Below are 25,483 nucleotides of genomic sequence, written 5' to 3'. Positions count from 1 at the left end.
CCCTGGAGCATTTTTTAAAAAAGGTTGAAAATGGAAAAATATGGGGGGGGGGATAATTTTTTTGTTTTAGTATGTTTTTTGTTTGAGGACAAACATGACACAAACCTTCCCAAATGTTAGAAATCCTACTGTTTAATATGTTTGTGTGTATGCTTCACTGATGAGAGTATTAGGTGAACATCGTTTTGTCCTACTAATTTCGGCGGTTCTTGAACTCACCATAGTGTGGACTGTTACGCAACAGTTTGTTTACATGTACAATCTTCCACTCCTTCTTTGTCTCATTTTATCCGCCAAACCTTTTCTGCTTTGTTGATGTTATTGACTTGTTGGAGTGTTAATCTGACCATATTCGGTCAGTGCATGACTGCAAGCTAATCAATGCTAACATGCTATTTAGGCTAGCTGTATGCACATATTGCATCATTATGTCTCGTTTGTAGGTATATTTGAGCTAATTTAATATCCTTTAATTTTATCCTCTTTGTATAAAATTTAGTTTTGCATGTCTCATGACTTATCTTTATGTAATATTGGCTGCATTTCAAATAGTTGTTTGTGTGCCATGTTGTTCCAGACCACAGCAAACGTTACCCAGCTTGCAAAGATTGTAATAAATCTACGGTATTAAAAGAAGACAGCCTGCCATTTCCTTTAACTTGGACACACACATCTTTACCTTTGGCCATTAAAAGCCAGTCATTTCCAGGAGTTTGATTATTTGGTTTTACACTATTAGTTTGTGTGCTATGGACTTGCAGTGGATTGCATGCCCCCTATTGGCCTTAAGCCTTCTGACTAGGCCCTACCATCAGTAACCCTTTCCGACCTAGCCCCCTGGGTAGCCCTATCCCTACTAGCCATTGCCCGTTGTCCTACACTGCAGCCCATCAAACTGTATGTGGTAAATCCTCTACACCAGATTCCTCCTGTGGTAACTTTTACGACTGTTTTGAATTAATAAAATTGTTCCTTAGATTTGTACATCAGCCTCTGTTGTCCTGGTCATTCTGGACAGCTTACTTGGGGATATTGCCATGGCCTAGATATTAGTTATTTGCTATAGGATTTCCTCATTCTTTCAATTGAGGGAGGCGTTGTCTTCTCGGACATAGTGTGCTTCGTTTAGGCCACATTAGCATAGCATAGTATAACATTACGTAACAAACTTATAACACAGTGATCGAAAAATCAAAACTCCTATGTTATATTTTGAAATGCATTTCAATCTTCGAGATGCTTTTTTCCAATGTGTTTTTGTGAGCACAGATTGACAGTTTGAGTGTGAGTGACAAGAAGAAAAGCTGTCAAATGCTGTGACCAAAGCAGTACAGGAGATCCCCGCCGATTCATAGATGTTTTTCTCTATTTTATACTGTAGAAGTTCTGTTTTTCATGGTAACTCAAGGGGTTCATATTTGTTTTATACATTTAAATCATTTTCTTGTGATCTACGTAACATGTAATGGTTTCAGGTAGTTTGATTCAAGTTTTAGGGACGTACGGTGATCCCAAATACACAAAAACAGGCACCAGCAGGTGAGAAAAGAATAGAATAGAAAACCTTTATTGTCATTATACAGAGTATAATGAGATTTAGAGAGCAGCACACATTATAAGCACAAAGTATACATACACAATATACAATGGTATAAAAACACAGACAGGTAAACAGAGTAGAAGTAGTTTAAGTCTGAAGGATCCGTGCCATAGTAGGTTATAGGTCTCCTTTTAATAAAAAGTGGTTTGATTGGCAACACTAAATTGGCCCTAGTGTGTGAATGTTGTCTGTGTATCTGTGTTGGCCCTGCGACGAGGTGGCGACTTGTCCAGGGTGTACCCCCGCCTTCCGCCCGAATGCAGCGTAGATAGGCTCCAGCAACCCCCGACCTCGAAAGGGACAAGCGGTAGAAAATGGATGGATGGATGGATGGGTTTATAACTGTTTTATATTGTAGGTTTAACACCATTTTGTCCAGCCTGTTTTTTTGTTGTTGTTTTTTTTACAAAATAAAGAATGATAATATCAAAGTATCCTTTGATTGTTCTGTATGCAGTACTCTGTGGGAAAATATTTTTGAACACCCATTTATTTGGGGGCTTTTTATGGGTGTGTCCATTGTTGACATTTTCCCATTCTGTAGCAGGAATCTACTGTATCAGATATTGTTTCTATGGAAAAGCTACTGTCATTGCATCAATATAATACTGTATAATGTACAAAGGCACCCTAAATAGAACAACCCAATGACAAAAGAAAGTTGTTGCTATTTTTCATGCTCAATGCTACATTTCTTGCAATAGCCAATTCCTTTACTATGCTGGAGCCTATCCCAGAGGGCCAAAGTACACCCTGGACTGGCTACCATATAGCAACTGTTTCAGTTCAACCAACGCATTGTTGCGGCTGCGCCGTGCAGCAATTTAACGCAAACGATCACGACATAAGGGGAGTTTAATAAAGCGAACAGTTTATTCTGTCGTTCCAGAGCAGCAGAAGCAAATAAACTCGGTCCTGCCATCCTGCCTGGCGAGCTTTGCTCATTCAACTCCTGCTAACCACTCCCCAAAATACAGGTACACATACCCCCAAATAGATGTACAGGAGACAAAACATGGCCCGCGGCCCATTAAGATTTTCAATCCGGCCCGCCGGACGTGAATTTTTTTTAGACCTTTAAAGGGGAACATTATCACAATTTCAGAATGGTTAAAACCATTAAAAATCAGTTCCCAGTGGTTTATTATATTTTTCGAAGTTTTTTTCAGATTTTAACCCATCACGCAATATCCCTAAAAAAAAGCTTCAAAGTGCCTGATTTTAACCATCGTTATAAACACCCGTCCATTTTCCTGTGACGTCACATAGTGAAGCCAACACAAACAAACATGGCGGAAAGAACAGCAAGCTATAGCGACATTAGCTCGGATTCAGACTCGGATTTCAGCGGCTTAAGCGATTCAACAGATTACGAATGTATTGAAACGGATGGTTGTAGTGGGGAGGCAGGTAGCGAAAACGAAATTGAAGAAGAAACTGAAGCTATTGAGCCATATCGGTTGAACCGTATGCAAGCGAAACCGACGAAAACGACACGACAGCCAGCGACACGGGAGAAAGCGAGGACGAATTCGGCGATCGCCTTCTAACCAACGATTGGTATGTGTTTGTTTGGCATTAAAGGAAACTAACAACTATGAACTAGGTTTACAGCATATGAAATACATTTGGCAACAACATGCACTTTGAGAGTGCAGACAGCCCAATTTTCATCAATTAATATATTCTGTAGACATACCCTCATCCGCGCTCTTTTCCTGAAAGCTGATCTGTCCAGTTTTGGAGTTGATGTCAGCAGGCCAGGGAAGTTAGGGTCGATATTCTTCTCTTGATCATCTTCGGTGGCATAAGGGACGGTGTGAGCCAAGACATCCAGGGGGTTTGGCTCGCTCGTCTGCGGGAACATACTGCCGCCATTGCTTGCCGTGCTACCGAGGTCCTTTGTCCCTGAATTGCTCACACACTCCGGCAGATTCAATGGGGGTCTGGCGGCAGATTTCTTTGACTTTATCGTTGGAAATGCATCTGCTTTGAGTGTCGCAGGATATCCACACATTCTTGCCATCTCTGTCGTAGCATAGCTTTCGTCGGTAAAGTGTGCGGAACAAATGTCCAGTTTCTTGCCACTTTCGCATCTTTGGGCCACTGGTGCAACTTGAATCCGTCCCTGTTCGTGTGGTTACACCCTCCGACAACACACCGACGAGGCATGATGTCTCCAAGGTACGGAAAACAGTCGAAAAAAAAACGGAAAATAACAGAGCTGATTTGACTCGATGTTTGAGAAAATGGCGTGTGACGTCATCGCTCCGAGAGCGAATATTAGACAGGCGTTTAATTCGCCAAAATTCACCCATTTAGAGTTCGGAAATCGGTTAAAAAAATATATGGTTTTTTTTCTGCAACATCAAGGTATATATTGATGCTTACATAGGTCTGGTGATAATGTTCCCCTTTAACATCAAAACTGTCGCCGCTATTATGATGTGCAGTGCTGTTTTTAAATGACCGTAAGCCTTGAACTATAGAAAGTATTTCAATGGTTGAAATCTGCACTTTTGAGTGTTATACAAGTTACTATGGTAATATACGTCACAGCAGCTCAGACAAGGATCAAAGCAGAGTGGGTGAGGTTTGTTTACAGAGCAGCCATGTGTCAGAAACACATCCCCATCCATCCATCCAAACACATGCGCAAGCAAATTTTTGTAACAAATTTTTGCATAAAAGTGATAATATATCACATTGTAGGTGTTTATTACCCTTTGCATTCATATTTTGCTGTTTGTTACATTTGTGTTGTGTTTTGCGTGATTGTAGAAGAGAAAAGAGGAGCAACGTTCATATGTTGTTAATATTCAGTGTTTTATTGTTCATAGTTTATATTTTAAATGCCCTTTTCTTTATTTTCATGTACATTTTGGGTGTCCCATTCAGTAAAAAAACGTAAAATTCCATTCTGTTTTTTTGAGGTGGTCTGTCATAACTTTTTAGAACTCTATCGGACATTGTGACTTTTGTTACTAGTGTTCCTGAGAAAAAAAAGGACCCAAACACATATAGTGTACAGCAGATTTTTATAGCTAAATGTGTATACAGAATTTATACACACATACACATTGGCCCCCCCAGACACATTTTTTCTCTCAATGTGGCCCCCCGAGTCAAAATATTTGCCCAGCTCTGCTGTCCCTGTAATATGAGTCTTTGATTTTGGACCTCCAGAAACAGCATGTCCTCATCCATTTGTATCAACGAGGTGAAATGACAAGTTGACTTCACGTCCGTAGGAGCGTAAAAAAGCGTAAAATGCGAACACACGGAGTATTTTATTTTGAAAGTAAACTGGATAATTTATTTTGTGTTTGTGCTTGACTTCCTGTCCAACACAAGTAGATTTGAGCTAAATTGATCTGCCGAGTGGCGGCGTCCGGCAAATATAGAAGCTCTGCGTATATTTATCGCACGGATGCGGTACGGCACCAGCATAACGCCGCCGTGCGCAAGGATTTGGCGGAGGTGGAAATGGACACATTGACTTGACCTTGGCAGCGCCGTTACGCGTCCAGTAGAAATCCGGGGGTCAAAGTCTTTAATTATCCTGACATGCATGTTTTTGGGACGTTGAAGGAAGGAGCAAAGATTCCAATCCATCGTGCAGACTTGCTTTAATCCGACCTACTTGTTCAGTCAGTGCACACATAAGAACGCTTATAAAATGAAAAAAAATCAGGAGTAAACATGTGGCAGATGATGGATTGCGTGCCAGAACACATTCTTTATCCACACTTTCCACTTATTATCTCACACAGACGAGCAGGTCACTTCCTGTAGCACGAGGCCACAAGATATGGTAATAAGGCCCCCGGGGGTGGTTTCATATTGCATAACATGATGCTGATTCAACACACACACACACACTTATTCCAAGTGGCCTACTTTTATTTTACATGTGCACAACTTTCGTATGCCCCATTTTTATGTACCACTCATTTGTAGAAGCCAGTGAGATCATTATTGTTCTGCAAATGCGCACACACACGCTGACACTGATCTATTTTACAGCGCTGTGCAGAAGCAAGGCACCATAACGCTGCTGAAATGCTGCCAAGCACGCAGGAATTATTTTACATTTGCTTTGCTGTACATTAAAGCTCTACTGTACGTGAAAAATCATAAAGTGTAAATAGTTGAATGCAATTGAGGCCTTATTTTATGTACTAGTCACTCATAAAAGGAGCCAATTATTGTACTTTCCGGGCTATAGAGTGCACCGGTAGTTAAGCCGCACCCACCAAATTTTAGAATAAATAAATATTTTTACATAAATTAGCCGCACCGGACTATAAGCCGCATATTTATACCGGTACGAAAAATGTTAATTTTACATACCTTAATTGTTTCCAAACACTGCCTGTAATACGGCAGTAAAACGGCTGAGCAAACAAAACAGAAGTCATCGTTGCGGACTCAGTAGCTGCGAAAGCTCGCTCTCCAATCAGCTAAACAGACTCAATAACTCCACGGTAACGAAACTAAGAAAATACTAAATGCCATTGTAAGTTAATAACACTAACACATACTTATAAACATGTTAGCATATTAGCTAATGCTAGTGACACTAGCTTGATTACATTACAATAGCACGGACAAATATGCATGAAAACACTCCTACAGACCACCCGTGGGACGGTTTAGTGAGTAAAACATATCTTAGTTATATTGTAAAACTTAAAAACGTTGCTTGGAGTGATGAATAAAGAACCATTTCGAGCAGAAAAGCTATGGAAGAATACTTCCGGTTCAAGAAACGAAACGGGTAGTACATTTTCAACCTGTAGCACCTGCAGTAAGTGAACTCAACCAGAAGAGGGTGCCATAGCATAAACACACTTTTTCAGCGTCTCTGTTGGTGTAATATGAAAACAATTTTTTTAATACAAAACATTATGACCGTCGGGGAATAAAACTCCACAAATTAGCCTCACCGTGTTATGAGTCGCAGGGTTCAAAGCATGGGAAAAAAGTAGCAGCTTATAGTCTGCAAAATATGGTAATTTGGATCCAAGTCGATCCGGCCCATGGAGTATGCGTTTCTATTTAATTCCCTCCAGGATTTTGCTGGCTTTTTTTGACAGGCCTGATACATTACCCTGTGATTTTATGATTTTTTTTTTTATGTTTTCACTAGGGGTGTAACGGTACACAAAAATTTCGGTTCGGTACGTACCTCGGTTTAGAGGTGACGGTTCGGTTAATTTTCGGTACAGTAAGAAAACAACAAAATATAACTTTTTTGGTTATTTATTTACCAAATTTGTAAACAATGGCATAACAAACATACACACAGGGTCCATTGCCAGGGTTAATGTGGTCAACATATATAAAATAAAAACTAAATAAGATAAGGCTCAGAATGGTTTCTTAACAAAACTTTTCTACATATAAAGTGCTTTTTTTGATTGATTGATTGAGACTTTTATTAGTAGATTGCACAGTACAGTACATATTCCGTACAATTGACCACTAAATGGTAACACCCCAATAAGTTTTTCAACTTGATTAAGTCGGGGTCCACGTTAATCAACATTAAACTGCTTCAAGTTGTTGCTCAGATTAAATAAAATGACAAAACTTTTCTTCTACGTATAAAAAGTGCAACATTAAACAGTTTCAAGTCAACTCAGCCTCAGATTAACTTTTCTCCTTTTACATGTTGTCCTAGCCCGGTCGTTGCTAGCGTGCCGTGTGTTGTGCCTCAGTGTGCATTGTTTAAACAACGGTGCGCTACTTAATATGTCTGTGTGGAAACTCGTTCGGTACACCTTCAAACCGAACCGGAACCCCCGTACCGAAACGGTTCCATACAAAACACGTACCGTTACACCAGGGCCGGCCCTTGGCATAGGCCGTATAGGCAAATGCTAAGGGCGCCGTCCATCAGGGGGCGCCACGCCCAGTGCCACAAATGTTGGAGGAAAAAAAAAAAAAAAAAAAAAAAAAAAAAGTTGGTAGTATTATTTCTAAATACAAAAAATAATCCCACGTTAAGCAAAGTAAAGCCTATTTAATAGAAATATTATTATTTGTTACACCCCCTCCCCCCGCACGGTGCGCCCACTCCCTTCCCGTATCATGACTCTTTTTGGACGTCACCACATCAAAAAAATCAACACAAGATGTCAAAACGGCCAAAACTGTCAGGTGCCCAGGGAAGAAAAAAGAGAAAAGAAGAGGAGGAGAAACGAGAAAAGACAGAGGTAGCAGGTAGGTAACGTTAGCCTACATGAAATGATTTGTCTGTTACAGAATGTGATAGTAACCTGGCTTTTTAGCATTAAGCTAATGTTACATGATTCGGCAATTGCTAATCAATAAATAGCTAGTTCTGTTTTAACGTCGGGTTAATATTGTGGAGGGGGCTAAATTGTTATGGAAAATAATAATGTAACGTTAGGTAATTACAGTACTCCCACCTTACATTCCTCAGGGACATTTGTATTAGATCTTTTAAGCAGGTGTTTTTTGTTTACATTGTTATTGCCTTCTGGTTAGCTAATGTTTGCCCTGCAGGTAATAGTCACTTTTCCACCCCTTTATATATTAGGTATAGTTGTAAGTAAAAAAAAAGGTCAAAGACAAAGCTATTCGGTTTCTTGTGAGTATATACACTTCACTGCCGATGTGGGGGGGGCGCCACCTAAAATCTTGCCTAGGGCGCCAGATTGGTTAGGGCTGGGCCTGCGTTACACCCCTGGTTTTCACCATATCTAACAAAATATGATTTATCTGCATTGTAAATTAAACATTTTTGAACCTTGACAGCAATCTCACAGTCCCCCTCAAATCTTGCAGGCCTTTTTAAAATGCCTGAATTTGCAGAAGCTCTTTTCAAAAGTTTTTCTGTTGCAATAAAATTGTGTGGGAGGACGTGGGGAATGTGTAATAAATGCTTGGGATTTTCCCTCTGTAATTAAACCGTCATAGGGGAACTTGCTGAAGAAAAAGTAATTAATGAATACATTTGAACAAAAAGACTGAGTAAAACATCTGACCAACATGGCACACAGAATGTGCAGAATAACCTTTAATGAGCCACAACAAAACACTTATTTACTACAAGGAAAAGACTAAAAATCATATTTTAGCATTCACATGAGAAAAAAAATAACTAATGAATTATTTCACGCTGAAAAGGGGGTGAACAATACACATTTTTAAAGTACATTACTACACAAAGCACTTTGTGTACCAGCTGGACACTGACTACTCTAAAATATATTCAAGCTTCATTTCTAGTATTCTCCCTTGAAAAGATGTACTCCAAAAAAAAAAACTAACTTGATATTAAAGTGGCGTTGAAAATAATGTTCCCTTTGGCGGTACGATATCCTTCTAAATCTGTTCAAGACAGTTATCTTAAAGCACACACACACACACACACAAACACACACTTCAGTTACATACTTAGCCCATCTCTGCCTCTCCTCGTGCGGCTGACCTACATACTGCAGCATCCCGGTTACATAACAGAGTTGTTGACGACTGCAGGCAATGCGGCGCAAACACTCTTTGCCCACTTCCCCTACTCTCTCTGACACGCACGCACACACACATACGCACACACACACACTTACATGCTTTTTGCTATACATCACCTTCACCCTCACTTCTTTAACCATACATGGGATTAGCACTCCTCTCCTGCAGATTGTCTCCAGTTGTGTGGAACTAAAAGTGACAACGTATTATGGGTCACTGTCATACAGCACCAGTTAGGACAGTTACGCAACATTCACTTCTCGCAAAGTGCGCCACAGAAATTGCAATAAGCTGCTCCCTCAAGCAGCAACAGGAGGACTCACTTCTGAATTTACACTGTGGAGGGGAATGATGTAACATCCCCTCCACCCCCCCCCGCCCTCAGCCCTCTATCCTCCACTTATCCCTTCTCACTGACCTACTTTTAGTCCCATGGCCCTTTTTTATTACACCAGCCTCTACATAATAAACAAGCACCTTTGAAACGCTGAAGGCGAGGCGCAAACAACCATCAGCATAAGCAGGAAGGACACGATGTTTAATTCCATATTTGTTATTACACAACACGCCATATGTAAACATGCATGTACATTAGTTTCAGCATGTGTCTGTCCTGCCTGACATTGGTCTCTGGCACCTACTGTACCTCCCCAGCAGGCACAAGACATTGATACAGCGTTGATTATACATACATGTCCTTAAAATTGACTTTGAAACATTGCAAAATAGTTGTATTTGTACAAAACCCAAAACCAGTGAAGTTGGCACGTTGTGTAATTCGTAAACAAAAACAGAATATAATGATTTGCTAATCCTTTTCAATTTATATTCAATTGAATAGACTGCAAAGATAAGATATTTCATGTTCTAACTGAGAAACCACTTTTTTTGTGTGCAAATAATCATTAACTTAGAATTTAATGGCAGCAACACATTGCAAAAAAGTTGGCACAGGGGCATTTTTACCACTGTGTTACATGGCCTTTCCTTTTAACAACAATCAGTAAACGTTTGGGAACTGAGACCAATTTTTGAAACTTTTCAGGTGGAATTATTCCCCATTCTTGCTTGATGTACATCTTAAGTTGTTCAACAGTCCGGCCTCTCCGTTGTGGTATTTAAGGCTTCATATTGTGCCACATATTTTCAATGGGAGACAGGTCTGGACTACAGGCAGGCCAGTCTAGTACCCGCACTCTTTTACTATGAAGCCACACTGTCGTAACACGTGGCTTGGCATTGTCTTGTTAAAATAAGCAGGGGCGTCCATGATAACGTTGCTTGGATGGCAACATATGTTGCTCCAAAACCTGTATGTACCTTTCAGCATTAATGGTGCCTTCACAGATGTGTAAGTTACCCATGCGTTGGGCACTAATACACCCCCATACCATCACAGATGCTGGCTTTTGAACTTTGCGCCTATAACAATCCGGATGGTTCTTTTCCTCTTTGTTCCGGAGGACACGACGTCCACAGTTTCCAAAAACAATTTGAAATGTGGACTCGTCAGACCACAGAACAATTTTCCACTTTGCAACAGTCTATCTTGGATGAGTTCGGGCCCAGCAAAGCGTTTCTGGGTGTTGTTGATTAAAGGCTTTCGCTTTGCATAGTAGAGTTTTAACTTGCACTTACAGATGTAGCGACGAACTGTAGTTACTGACAGTGGTTTTCTGAAGTGTTCCTGAGGCCTTGTGGTGATATCCTTTCCACCCTGATGTCGCTTTTTGATGCAGTACCGCCTGGGGGATCGAAGGTCCGTATTATCATCGCTTACGTGCAGTGATTTCTCCAGATTCTCTGAACCTTTTGATGATATTACGGATCGTAGATGGTGAAATTCCTTGCAATAACTCATTGAGAAATGTTGTTCTTAAACTGTTCGACAATTTGCTCACGCATTTGTTCACAAAGTGGTGACCCTCGCCCCATCCTTGTTTGTGAATGACTGAGCATTTCATGGAAGCTGCTTTTGTACCCACTCATGGCACCCACCTGTTCCCAACTAGCCTATTCACCTGTGGGATGTTCTAAATAAGTGTTTGATGAGCTTTCCTCAACTTTCTCTGTCTTTTTTGCCACTTGTTGCAGGCATCAAATTCCAAAAGAGCTAATATGTGCAAAAAATAAAGTTTACCAGTTCGAACGGTAAGTATGTTGTCTTTGCAGTCTATTCAATTGAATATAGGTTCAAAAGGATTTGCAAATCATTATATTCTGTTTTTATTTAGGATTTACACAACGTGCCAACTTTACTGGTTTTGGGTTTTGTATTACAGTAGATGTGTTTTTGCATGTGACACCAACGAGCCGTAATAAACATCCTAACTCATTCAATCCTAATCGCATCCTCCTTTGGCTGCCAGAAGTGGTGGCCAGGTTTATGATGGTGTAAAAATGATGATAAAACCACAGCCTGTAAAAGCAAATATTGACCTGTAAAGACACTAAAACGTGCTGATGGCCTGGGAACTGCAGCCCGTTTGTGTTTGGTTTACTGGACTTCCTTCTCATAACACATATCACTTTTCTGCCATGTTGTTTAGTTTAGTTTAGTTTATTAAGGATCCCCATTAGTCTACACCGCAGTAGAGACTATTCTTCCTGGGGACCAGGAAGAATATGCTGGTATTGTACTGTATACCAGCACGATTAAAGAGAAACCGCAATATAATTTAATATAATATAATATAATAGAAAATGGATGGATGGATAACATAATATAATTTAAATTAAATGAATATACTATTATATAATTATGTATTCAAGTGTGATTATGACAGCAAATTGCGAGCGTGCATAATTTAGATTTACGCAACATAATGTAACATAGCTGTCAAACATTGAAATATTTCATCTCAATTTGCATTTTGTCTGTAGTTAACCCGTAATTAATTGCAATTAATCACACATAGATAATAGTTGTTGTTTTTTTGTTTTTTTTATCTTTCATGAGTTTACTAAGACAGATCATTTTCAAGTTTTTAATACTATCAGAATGGGACTGTACAATTTGTTTGCTTTATGCAAATGTTTGTTTGTTAAACATTATGCTTTTTTTTTTTTAAACAGCACAACACAAAATGGACACAAACATTCTTTTAGAGAAACACTACAGCTGTAGTGCGACTTGTTTTCATCCCTGGTGTTTTATTGGCTCAGTAAGAGTAAGTAAGTAATATAATAACAACCTTTGGTGTTTTCTAACACCTTGTCATTTTGTGTATTTTTCCCAAATTTAATTTCCAATTTTCTTCACATTCTAGATTATTTTAATCAATAGTTTAAGTGCAAATGTTCAACACATCCAAACCCTAGAAATTAAAGTTTTCCCAGACTTACAGTAACTGCACCTGTATCATAAAAACAATCATCTGTAAGGGTTTAGCACATTTAACTGAGAAAAATATTTTGACTGAAACAATTCAGATTGTTTTATTGACACAATATGGAGGTTTATATTGCAGTACTTTCATCCTATTGTGGGCATTATATATTTAATAGTGTGAGCCTTTTGGCTGCCAACCAGTCATATTTTCGGATATTTTATTTTTCATCACGCAACCCTTTAACGATGAAAAAGTTAAGTTTGGCATATGTGGTCACGTTAAACTGAAAACACTTCACTGTTTTTAATTAAATGCTTTTTTTAAATGACATTTTCAGTCAATACAACATAACAACATAACATAACATCATACCATATGATATCATATCATCATACTAGACCAGGGGTGTCAAACTAATTTCAGCTCAGGGGCCGCATGGAGGAAAATATATTCCCAAGTGGCCCGGAATGGTAAAATCATGCCATGATAATTTAAAAATAAAGACAACTCCAGGTTGTTTTCTTTGTTTTACTTTGGCCAAAAATATAACAAGCACATTCTGAAAACGTGCAAATCACAAATAATCCTCTGGACAAAACACTTAAAGTTTGTTGAAAATTCTGAGGAAATTGGTGCAGCTTCAAAAACACAATGAGCTTAGACTTGGTCTCAGTGTATCTACAAAACCAAGATTAAACTTAAAGTAACAGTCTTTCTGGGATTGAACAAAACACACAAAATGTAAACTGTTCGAGGTATCAAATACCTCCTTTGTATCAATCCAGTGCTAACTCGACAAAGGGTTAAGTTTTCTCGTTTTTGACAAAGACATTATAGGGGAACAAGGGTGCCAAATAACGATATGTTCGAAGCAGAAGACATAAAACGGCAGTTTTATGTTTCATTTGGGTCGAGGGAGAGGAGCCGCAGCCACGCTTTACTTTGTACTTCATACTAGTCCTAACAGAATTGCTATTGTGACATCCATTGGACATATTTAGAACAGCAGTTTCTTTCATTCAAAAAAAATATGCAGCTCATTTTAATGCTTGGCAAACTCATCACGCGGGCCGGATAAAACCTGTTCGGGCCGAACGTTTGACACCCCTGTATTAGACCATTTCACACCATTCCATATACCAGAACAGAGCAAAACAGAACATACCTGTCAACATTTGCATTTGTAAATAATGGACACTTTCAGGAAAACCTTTCCTGAAAATGAGGTAATATAAAGTGAATTCTGGCACCAGCAACCACTTTGTCTTGTCAAAGCATCTTCCTACTAAATCTATTATTGTTGTTTTTTGGCAGGGGTGTTTATGAACATCCAAGTTCCACACACTCAGCTGTTTACTGAATTATTTGTCTTGCATATCTGCTCCTCGGTGCAATAAGAGAGGAATCACCACCACTATCATTGTTTGGCCTTGGCAGAGCTTGTCAATGTACTTGGAGTGTACACAAGTGCAGGTGCGTATTATTATTATTACACATCTTTGGCTTGTTCTCTTGGACTGTCTTTTTCATGTTTTGTTGACACCTGATCATCATCATCCTCCACCCTTGACACTTCAACTGCAGTCAAGGCTAAAGCAGCTCATTTTGACGCACATTCACTCGCTTTTGTCATTTCACATGTTTGTAGTGAAATAAGATATATTTTACAATCTAGCCCTGTGATATATTTAGTATAATACAGTATCAATAGGGCTGTCAAAGGATTATCATTTTAAATTAGATTAATCACAGGGTTGCTGTGGGTAAATTTTGATTATCCATCCATCCATTTTCTACCGCTTATTCCCTTTGGGGTCGCTGGAGCCTATCTCGGCTACAATCGGGTGGAAGGCGGGGTACACCCTGGACAAGTCGCCACCTCATCGCAGGGCCAACACAGATAGACAGACAACATTCACACTCACATTTTGATTAATCGCAATTAAATATACTGTAATTTATTTTTAATTTACATAGTGTTTCATTTTGCATGAGAAATGAGACCCAGCAAAGGTGGGAATATATGCATAACATGTTTATTAAACACCTTTAACATCATGTTCACGTTAATAAAAAACTGTTTTTAAACATTATACACATTAATGTGGACATGTTACCGCTTTTGTGTTATCAATGTGCAAATCTAAGATTGAAGTGCGTCAGTGAAATGACAACTACTTCCTGCAGAGTGTGTATAATATTTTTTGTTGTACTTAAATTTCCAATGGAGAGAACCAACGTGCTGTTTAGTGTCTTCCGTATTAACTTGTTTTCTTGTGCAGCCTGTCACTACCACATCAACTCTACATTTGTGCATCCACAGCACTAACGCTACTTGGACAAACTGCCTGAAACAATTACGGATTTGTTCATATTTACTCATGAATTTAGACAGCCTTAAATATAAATAATTATATTTTGTTTTTAAGCAATTTCTGTTCAATCAATTGACTTTTGTACGTTTTAATTAACCCGAAGTCTAAGTACAATCATAATTTAAAATAAATATGAGAAAAATGTAATAATTGTTTTCAAATTGACATTTCCTCCCTCGAGCAGAGGTGTCAGTCGTTTTCACTGAGGGCCACATCGCAGTTATGTTTGGCCCCATCGCAGTTATGTTTGGCCCCAGAAGGCCGCTATTAACAGTGAATATTCTTAATACACAATTTTTTAATGCATTTTTTAAAAACTAAAATGTAAAAAAAAATATGGAAAGTTGCATTTTAGTGTATATTACTGTAAATGGAAGAACAGTGCTGCTGTTTTTATGGTCAAAAAGGCAGCTCAGTAGCCAGAATTTTACTGTAAAATTTACATTTGTTTTTTTACTGTAAATAAAAACTGCATTTTTTTCTGTAAAATGTTGGACTCTGAGCTGCCAGTTGTTGTTTTTTACCGCAAATAAACTGTAGATTTTTCGGTGTATTACTGTAAATACCAAAACTGCACCACAGTTTATTACAGAAATTTATTTTTTTTTTTTTCCATTTAGAGAAAAATGCTGTAAAAACCACAGTAAATTTTACAATTTTACCATGAAATCTATTGCTACTTCTACATTGCACAATTTGATGGATAACTTGCTTTGAAATCATTATTATTATTTATTTCTATTTAAAAAAATGGTTTGAATGTTTGATAATATATTTTTGCATAATTAGACAATATTTAAGTTAACATAATTTGCGATTACATGGAGTACATATATTGTTTTTCTCCCAAAATAGAAAGAAAGGATACTTTTATTAAGAAACGTTACAGTACTTTATTAATACATATTATTTCTAGGCTTTCGAGGGCCAAATAAAATGAAGTGGCGGGCCACATCTGGCCCCCGGGCCTTGAGTTTGCCACCTGTGCCCGAGATATCTGACTCACGTGATTTAATATAAATATTTGAAAAAGCATGAATCAAATACATTTTTAAAATTTTTCTATTGCTTTCCCTTTATCTAGAGAATGCCACCCATCTGGCTCATATACGGTAATTTAAAAATAAATATTAGTACAATTTTACAAAATCAATTTATTTAATTCAATTTTTTGCTTTCTCATCCTTGTGGCGCCCCCAATGTATGCCACCTGTCACATATAATTTTAAATATATATATATATATTTTTTAATAAAATACATTTTGGGAATAACATTCTCCACACCTCATCCTATTGGCGCCCCCTAGAGAATGCTGCCCATCTGACTCACGTAACTTAATATACATTTTTAGAATTCTATTCCCCCCCCCCTAACCCTTGTGGCGCCCCCTTGAAAATGCTACCCTGGGCTTCTCCCCATGTGCAAGTGTATATCACTAACTGCCACTCTTTGCAATAGTGATCATGTGTTAACTTAAAAAATGTCCAGTTATGAACATATTAACGTGTTTGTATGATTTTATAAGTGTGCAAGCAGTGGCATGTTCGTGCTCTGAAGAGTGAGAAATTACAGTCAAGTCAAAAAGCACATTTCAATGTTTTATTCGTCCCCATTTTCAACCTTCACAAAGAAAAATAAGTTTTTCCAGCCATTGCGCAAAGTATAGCCATACATGATCACATGTGGGCAAGTGTCTCATTTTCGCAGAAGGTTTGGGCCAACAATATAGGTAATACAGCAACACAGTACAAATTGTTGCATGGGATAGCATGGGCAAACAAACACAGCACAACCAGGAAGAGCATAGATCCAAATGACAACAGGACGACAATAAAATTACATATAATAATAGACAAAATAATAGGCCATATAATAGAAAATAACAAAATAATGACAGCAGTATACAAGTGATAGACAACTTTACATTTATACATAGTGGCCAGAGGCAGGCACCAGGAAGTGAAACTGTCAGACTTCTACAGACTGTATGATGCAGGCTGCTAAAGCTCAGTGCACAGGTGAGTGGGCTCGATAAGACGTTGGCCAATGTGGGGACAAAAGAGACGACACATTAAATAGGCACCTTATGAGAAGAGAGAGAGCAGCTTTGTGATGGGAGATCTTTTTATTAGACACCTGGGATGCCGAGGTGTGTCGATTCCGTCAAATGTGGCAAACGGGGATCACCTTGTGCTTTGTCAGCGCTGTAAGACTGCATAGTCTTGACTGATATGACAACTGGACTGTTCTGGATGTTCTTAGTGTTCACCCAAGTTGACCCATAATGCTAAAGAGTCAACGGTCTGTGGGGTTTTTGTTCTTATTTGTCGTTTAAGATTTTTGAGGCATTTACGAGTTGTCTCAACAACAAACTGGGCGCTTCAAAGTCTTCAAAGACTTCTGCATCCAATAGCAATTTTTTTTTTGTTTTTGCCACATTTTCTTTTTAAAATATAAATGTCATATGAAAAAAATGTATGTTACAAGAATATACAATCTAAGTGCTTGAAGGGGTGGAACAATGATACTGTACCAAAATGAATATTCTTTGGTCAAAGGAAAGTTCTTACAATGCCACACTAACAGAACATTAGTGTGGCATTATTGGAACATGTATAGAATATAAAAACAAGTAAAGTATCCCAGAAATGTGAGTATTTCAATGTGTGATTGAAACTGGAGAGCTATGTGGGAGGTAGGAGAGACTAAAGGGAAATTAGTGACACAGTGAAAGTGATGAGTTGTCCATTGTCCAGTGACAAAACACTGACACATCTCCCACCGGTTTTTAAACATGTCTCTCATTACTTCCACCTCTACTCCAGCTGACTGATGCCATCTTTGACTCCGCCCTCTCATCTGACAGAGCCCTGACCTCCTCCTCTGTGTACTCGACCTCATTGTCCGCCTCTCTGCTGGCATGGCCATTGTTCGGCAGAGCCAGGTAAGGGTGCTGGGGCAGTGTGGGGGACGGAGACATGGAGGCACTCGCGCCACTGTCCATCTGTACTTTAGTCGAGGAGAGAGCTCTGTTCTTAAGACGCAGCTTGTGGGGCAGTGCGGTCCCTTTGACCTCAGCCGGACATTCGCCGCGTGACCCCACAGCCTCGGACCCTTTCTGGTGGTAGCTGCTGATGTCAGAGGACGATGATGAGGGGGACTCGTCGTCAGTAGAGCCCTCCTTGTCAGAGCTCCGCGGGTCCCCATCGCTGGACGACGTATCTTTAGCTGAGGAATTCTCTTGGTAGAAGCCATCAGCTCTGGGGCCTCCTTCATAAGTAAGAACAGGAGGCTCGTCATCCAGTGTGTCGAGGTAGCGATTGTGCTGTGTGAACGCTGACATGCCCTCCTCAGTGCTGTGGATCAGATTCGGGGCAAAGGGGTTCTGGCTGTCAGCTTGCTCGAGGCAACTGTCCTGAGCCTGGTAGCTGTAATGTCCGTGATGGCTTTCATGCCGCTGATGGCCATTGTATCGTTCTTGCAACTCCTCGACTGACTCCGCCTGACCATTGGGATATTCATACTGCTCACAGTCCCCCGTCTTTGTTCTCTGTAGCTTCTCTGCGACCTCTGTGATAGTCATCGAGCAGCCAGAGAACTTGGAAGTCAAGGAGTGCTGGCTATGCTGTTGCAGTCTGCTCTGCTGCTCGTGTGGCCTGTGGCTGTCCATGGGGTAACAGCCGCTGCTGGACCGATACAAGATGACGCTCCTTTGCGAAGAAGTGGCTTGAGGAGTGGTGCTGGAGGCTTCCATGTAGGGCTGCTCGTAGTCTGTGGTATCTTCGGCCAGTGGCACATCCTGCTGGTGAGGGGACAACAAAGCGGGCTGGCTGCCATGGTAGATATGACTTGATAATCCCATCCCGTTGTTTTCCAGTCCGGCCATCTCCATGCTGGAAGGCTCTGTCTTTATGCTGTAGCCCATAGGCTCAGGACTGGAGGAACCGTCAGACAGGTCCGACACGGATCCCCTCGGAGAGTACTTGTGGAGCATGGCGTGACGCTCGCAGTGGCTGGACTGTTCAGTTTCGGAAGAGTCAGAGTTTAGCATGACCTGGGAGGCACTGGAGTAGCCGCTACTTGAGAGGTAGGCATTACTATTGGGGGTGCCATTGATGCTGCTCAAATTGCTACTCGAGTTACCATTGGCAGCGCTGTTAGAGATCTGCTGGCTTTTCTCCATGTAGGACGCTGTACTGATAAGGCCAAAGCGCAGCTTGAGCTGAAGCAGTTCCGTTTTTAGACGAACATTCTCCTCGTTCAGTGCCATGACCCGGGTCTCCAGTACCATGTCATTCAGGCGCCGCTTCTCCCTTGAGCGTTTTGCAGCTTCATTGTTCTTCCTCCGTTTTTCCCAGTAGGAATCATCCTTTTTCTCGTCAGAGATGAACTCTCGCTTGCGACGAGATGCCACAGTGGATTTGGAACCCTTACTCTGGCGGCCGACCCGTGCCCCGTCCTCGGGGGCTGGAGATGGGAGGCCGTTGCTGTAGGTAGTAAAAGTGTCTACCTCCATGGCATTTTTGTTGCTGGGTGATGGGAGGTGGAGACTCAGGCCTTCCATTTTTGCCCAAGTATGGCTAGAGTGAAACTCCAGCAAGATGCGAAAGGGAAAAACGTGCAGCAATAGCACAAATGTACTGTTTTAAAAAGAGTTTCAACTATGTTGTGGAACCAGCAAAAACTTCTGAATGAGGTATTTGTGCACTTGTAAGAAAGAGCCTCATTGGTTTTTGTTGCCGATTGTTTTGTAGATTGGAATGATCAAGTATCCAAATTAGCCAAGAAGATTAAAAAGAGATGGAACTCTGTGAACATCTTAAGACATTGAACTAGACTTCCGCACAAAAATCCTTGAAAAAGGAACAATTTTGCATTTGGAGTTCCTTCGTTGTTTTGGTGCACACAAGTCTCTGGGGTCCTTCAGGAGGTCAACTGGACTTTATTGATGTCAGCCCAAATGGTCTGAGCAGCTTTGAAACTCGTCGGGCCACACTGTCTTACAGAAGATGTAGGTCTATGTTTTATGCCTTTGTGCAGCTGATCTACAGAGAAGGACACAGGAAGGAGAAGAAAGACAGTTAGTTCCACAATAAAAATCTAAACATTAACATTTCAGTCACAAGTTACATGTATTGTATCCCCTTACATAGCTGCTATGAACTGATATCCAAAGTTTCATCACTGTTTCATCAACATGTGAGTAATGTGCAGTACACGGAAGAACATGCAAGACTAATTCTAGTTTTTCTGGTTCTCTAAGAACAGTCTAACTGCAGTAGCTTCATTAGGTCACGGACAGAATGAATACTATTTATTTAAATGACAGTATGTGTCATAAAGACGACTGTAATTCAACCCATTGTTTTGTCCACTGACTGACATTAGAGCACGAGCTTCTGAACACCTGCATACTGATTAAACATGGCTGATCAACAGGAAGACCCAACCCCCACTCAACATGCCATGAAGTTAATACTTTCGCTGACACCAGTCCAGTCACCCCAAAGTTAGGTCTTGAACTTCCATCTGAGCGCTACTTTGACTAAAAAAAAGATGTGAGCTATTTGTGTTTTATTTATATGACAGGCAACATTTAAATTGTTCTTTATATACAAAGCGGCCACTTTATGCTCTTTTGTGGTAATTTGTCATGAAACAGGAGTATAAGCAAATAATTTGACCCTTTGATAATGAGATAGTGAAAATCATGTGGCGAGCAATTGTTAGCTCACAAACTGCCTGTTGCAGACCACTTGTTCGAGAGCAGTAGCTGTTTAATTAGAGGTTGGGAAAAACTAAATGTTTAGATGTCTGCTGACAAGAGTTGTTGGCAGTGAAAAGTAATGGAGACCGTAATAAAACAGAAAATGTATTACAATACAGTATTATAATGTGCTTCAACGCATAGAATATTATCTAAAAAATTTGCGGTGGTTATTTATCTCATTTTATGATGATTAATTATTTTATTCATTATAAATTATAATTGAATAGGACACCTGTGCCCTGATAGTGGACTCCTATCCCAGCAAAGTGTCAATGCCATGTTAACTATCAAAGTGAGCATCTGGTTGGTGCCTGTTTGAGACAATGAACTTGTTACATCATCTCATAGTGGAAAAAAACAGAAACATGGCATGACTTTCAAACAGCTTGAGTAATGTCCTCAATAGCGGAGCAGAGTTTCTTATAACTCTGGCGGCTGGATTAGGCAGGTTACCAAACTTGTATGACTACATTTTTTCCCTAATTTTCTTAAAAGAACAGGAGGAAAGCTACGCAGACAAGCGGGATTTGGACACGCGCCAACAGACGTGGAAAAATGTAGGGGTCAACCCCTCCCCCCGCTCCTCCCCTCTACGCAGAATTATTTTCATAAAGACCGGGGAGCGAGGGGGAGGGAACAAAGGCGGGTTTGGAAGAAAGAACGTATTCGTCTGCGGTGTCCCACTGACCTAGAAACAACGCTAAGCAGTAAACACTCCTCCCGTCTTTTTGACAGTGCGCCATAAAATAGGTCAGTGGGACTGTAGGAGAGGGAGGGCTGGAGAAGGAAGGAGTATTAGAGTGCACTCTAAAAATAGTCAAATAGAAAAAATGTGAGGAGGGGGTGTTGAATAACATGAGGAATTTGAGAGGTGAAAATGAGATTCCTCCTGCAGCAAAGAGACAAACTCGAATGCGTCACCAGCCTAAAGATTACGAAAGCCTCTGCGATTTTCACGCAACATCAATCTCCGCATGCGCTAGACGGAGCCTGCAAAGCTGCATGGAACAATGAGCATCAGAGGCAGATGAAAAATTATAGCTGGAGATGGCACTGACGTCAGAGCGCACACCCATCTCCGCACATAACAGCCTCTCTCTGGTCGGCGTGGGGAGGGGCTTTGCCTCAACCACCCCACACCCGCCTTCCTCCTTATGTACGTGCTCTGAATCACCCTTGTTGCACTGCAAAGCTTGTGTAACGTGCACATTAGGCTGCAGCAGAAGTTACAGTTGACTGACTTTGAATTACTGCAACTTCCCCGCCAGTGCAAGGTTGGAAAAAAAGGAGCCAAAGTTAAAAGCAAACATTCACCTGCCTAATAGGATTCAATAGAGAAAGAGGGTGTATTTGTGGTTTTTAACGGTTAGCAGTTCCCAGGCACTTTCTACTCTGGGAGTTGTGCTTCACCTCTGACCCCCACCGATGCAAGTGTGACCCCTCCTCCAACTTTTTAAAAGATCCAACCACACACGTGGAGGGACCCCTAGCAAGGCACGTCCATTTTGCCCTACAGCTTAGTGTCACGGGAAACAGAGAGACTGGAATTCAGACATTCCAGATTCTTAATAGACGCAAGAGTCACTGCAATGTGTACACTGTTGGAACTCATGCTGTAACTGGTTGGAAATCACTCAAAGGTTTCTATACAATTTTAGGGAAGTAGGAACGGGAGTGTTTCCCTATGTGTTGTCTTTTGGAAGCATGTTAAAAGTGTTTAAAGAAATTTAATCCTTCATGAATAAACTGGCCGAGAGCAGAAAAACCGAGTGCTCAAAGTGATCCCCAGTCGCCTTGAATGCCTCATGTCATGTCCAAATACAGGTCTGACCTACATTCAGAAAGCAGACGCTCTGAAACTAGACCAGCTGGCAGCAGGCACATGAAAAGGCTCTCAACAGACGCAGATTTTTTTTTTTCACGCATTGCATCACATCCTGAATCCTGGCTTGTTCGTCTAATTTGAGTAAAGTCACGACAAGGCCAATGCTGCTTTTACCTGGTCCGAAAACAGCTCTATAGCCCTCAGGTTACATTTGGATTACATAAAACTTTGGCAGACTTGGTTTTTTTTTATCTTAGAGTGAGCTGGAATTAACTACGGTCCAGGACCTTTTGTCCCAGGAGAGAGATGCTGTTTATTTGCGGCTGTGCGCTGGTTATGTCATCCCTAAAGCAGCCCTGCCTTACCCAACATGCTTTTTTTCATGGAAATGGCACAAATAAGCAATAACTACGAGATACTTATAAGACACCGTTCCTTTGTATGATCTCAATCTAAATTTCAGGTCAGTTTCAGTTTATTTCAAACATGCATACGACACAATGTAATGCATCACACAATTCCAGTTGTTTCATTACAGCACATCTGAAAAGTAGTACCGTAGAAGCAGAGTTTATTTAATCCTACCCCTTTCCATATCATAGTAATTTTATCAAATGTCCTTGTTCTCTGTAATAGAACAGTTAACCAATAAATAAATAATATACCATAGTAAGCATAGAAATATTAAATACATAAATAATCTTTGTCTCAATAAGAAAAAATGGTTCATCATAATTTTTGTTCTGTGTACTTTGTGAACACTTGTCGTTTGAACCGTCTCAAACTGAATCACATTGGTGCTTTGTTTGATTTCTTTGGTTAATCCGTTCCGTAATTTAATTCCACATACTGATATACTAAAGATTTTAAGTGTTGTACGAGCATACAAATGTTTAAAATGTTCCTCTAAGGTTATATTTCTCCGAAATTTCAAATATATTATCATCATCAATAATATAATAATATTATTATTAATAATACCAATAATAACTAAACATTAATAATATTATTATACTTTTTATTTTATTTACTTTTTAATAATGCGTAAGTGGACTAGTGGTATGATGGCCGTTTTTAAATGACCTCCATCATGCGAGCAGCAGCTGCCATGTGCCCGAACGAACAAAATCGGCATTAATGTAGGAAAACACCCCACCTCGCCAGTAAACATATTTATTAATATATGAGGTTAAGTCGGAGGTGACAGGCAAAAACAAAATGGAGAGCACATGTTCACAGGGCGAGTAACATTGTGTTACGTGACCAGCGAGTCGAAGGCTTGCCGGCTGCGAACAATAACCGGCCATGACCGGCGAGTCCACCCCTATAAACCTACTCAATAACGGTCCTTATGCGGAGATATGGCCGCTTTAGGGAATTATTACACGTAAAGACAGACAAACAGTGCCGTGAAAAACATACCTTAGTGGAGGAGGGGAAAACAACGTAAAGGCTTCCCCGACACAAAAGCGTCTCTCGTGCCGTTTCCGCCTTCTTGTCAGATATAAAAAAACCTCCAACGGACAGGAAAAAAAAGTTGCTCCTTCTTTGCGCTCCGTTCAGTCGGTGGTGCGTGTCTCCGAGTTAGGGCCGCCCTAGTGTTGTGCTCCGCCGGACACTTTGCTCTACTTTGTGCGGCAGCCTCTACAGAAATATGTGTTAGTAGGTCAATGGTTGCGTAACAGCTCCTCCGCTGCCTCGTCACGTTTGTGTCCTCTGCGTGTCCTCGCGAGACTACGCGAGGATTGGATTAAGTGGTGGGCAATAAATGCACATTTGTATAATGTCGGTTCCATAACTAGTGTTTTTCAACCTTTTTTTGAGCCAAGGCACATTTTTTTAATTGAAAAAAATCCCGAGGCACACCACTAGCAGAAAACAGAACATTTTTTAACTCAGCAGCCGATATTGACAGTAAAAAGACGTTCTCCCAATTGTTGGATATGAATTCAAACCATAACTAACCATCAAACAATCAATCAATCAATCAAAGATTATTTATATAGCCCTAAATCACGAGTGTCTCAAAGGGCTGCACAAGCCACAACGACATCCTCGGCTCAGATCCCACATCAGGGCAAGAAAAAAATCAACCCAATGACAAACCTTGGAGGGGACCACAATTTGTGAGGCCCCAATCCAATCCACTTTATTTATATAGCACATTTAAACAACAAAAATGTTTCTAAAGTGCTGCACAACAATATTAAAAATAATATTAAAATCAATATAAACATAGAACCACCTTCAGGTACCTTGGAGTCCACATCTCTAATGACTTCTCCTGGACAGTCAACACCACATCAATCATCAAGAAGGCTCAGCAGCGGCTACACTTCCTTAGAGTCCTCGGGAAGTACAACTTGAAGCCTGACCTGCTGCTGACCTTCTACCGCTCGTCCATCGAGAGCCTGCTGACCTACTGTATTACGGTATGGTACGGCAGCTGCACTGCAGCAGACAGGGAGAGGCTGCAAAGAGTGGTCAAGACGGCTCAGAAGATCATCGGCCGCCCTCTCCCCTCTCTGACGGACATCTACACCTCCCGCTGCCTCAACAGAGCCAGTGCCATCATCAAAGACAGTACCCACCCTGGCTCTGACCTGTTCCACCTGCTGCCCTCTGGGAAGCGCTACAGGTGCATTAAAACCAAAACAAACAGGCTAAAGAACAGCTTCTTCCCCAGGGCCATAACCATCCTGAACGGACTGCCCCATTGTCCCTCATAACTGCCTTCTCTTCGGTGCAATAACCCATTCCACCAACCACCCTGTTTTTGTTTTGTTTTTTCATGTATATATTCATTTCACACCATATTCATTGCACTTCTACATTTTTTAAATTTTTATATATTTGCACATTGTTTTTCTAGCATGCACACATCGCACTGTATGGAATGGCCTCAATCTCGTTACCTTGCGTAATGACAATAAAGATGATTCTGATTCTGATTCTGAGAACCAATATAAAAACAATATAAAAATAAATATGATTAAAAACGATTTTAAAGGGAAAAAACAATTAAAACAATAAATAGAAATCAAAATGTATAAAAAAAAAACATACAGAGGACAAC

The 25,483-nt window shown here is 40.3% G+C and overlaps 1 protein-coding gene and 1 long non-coding RNA gene across 2 annotated transcripts in view; one reads left to right on the top strand and one right to left on the bottom strand.

Moving 5' to 3' along the window:
* Nucleotides 1–13,822: 13,822 nt before the first annotated feature.
* Nucleotides 13,823–25,483, top strand: part of LOC140679945 (uncharacterized) — a 57,828-nt gene continuing 46,167 nt past the window's right edge. The window contains exon 1 of the long non-coding RNA XR_012051218.1: nt 13,823–13,908. This is a non-coding gene — a long non-coding RNA (uncharacterized lncRNA). The remainder of the gene's footprint in view (nt 13,909–25,483) is intronic.
* Nucleotides 16,398–24,129, bottom strand: LOC133624565 (uncharacterized). Its single transcript, XM_061988234.2, has 2 exons — nt 23,830–24,129; nt 16,398–19,857 (listed from the first exon to the last, which is right to left on the bottom strand). Exon 2 carries the CDS (start codon nt 19,374–19,376, stop codon nt 17,601–17,603), a length of 1,776 nt encoding a protein of 591 aa, XP_061844218.1. The 5' UTR covers nt 19,377–19,857; nt 23,830–24,129; the 3' UTR covers nt 16,398–17,600.

Source organism: Nerophis lumbriciformis, linkage group LG27 (assembly GCF_033978685.3).
Source record: "Nerophis lumbriciformis linkage group LG27, RoL_Nlum_v2.1, whole genome shotgun sequence".
Classification (NCBI taxonomy): Eukaryota; Metazoa; Chordata; class Actinopteri; order Syngnathiformes; family Syngnathidae; genus Nerophis; species Nerophis lumbriciformis.
This window is presented reverse-complemented; position numbering and strand designations above follow the sequence as displayed.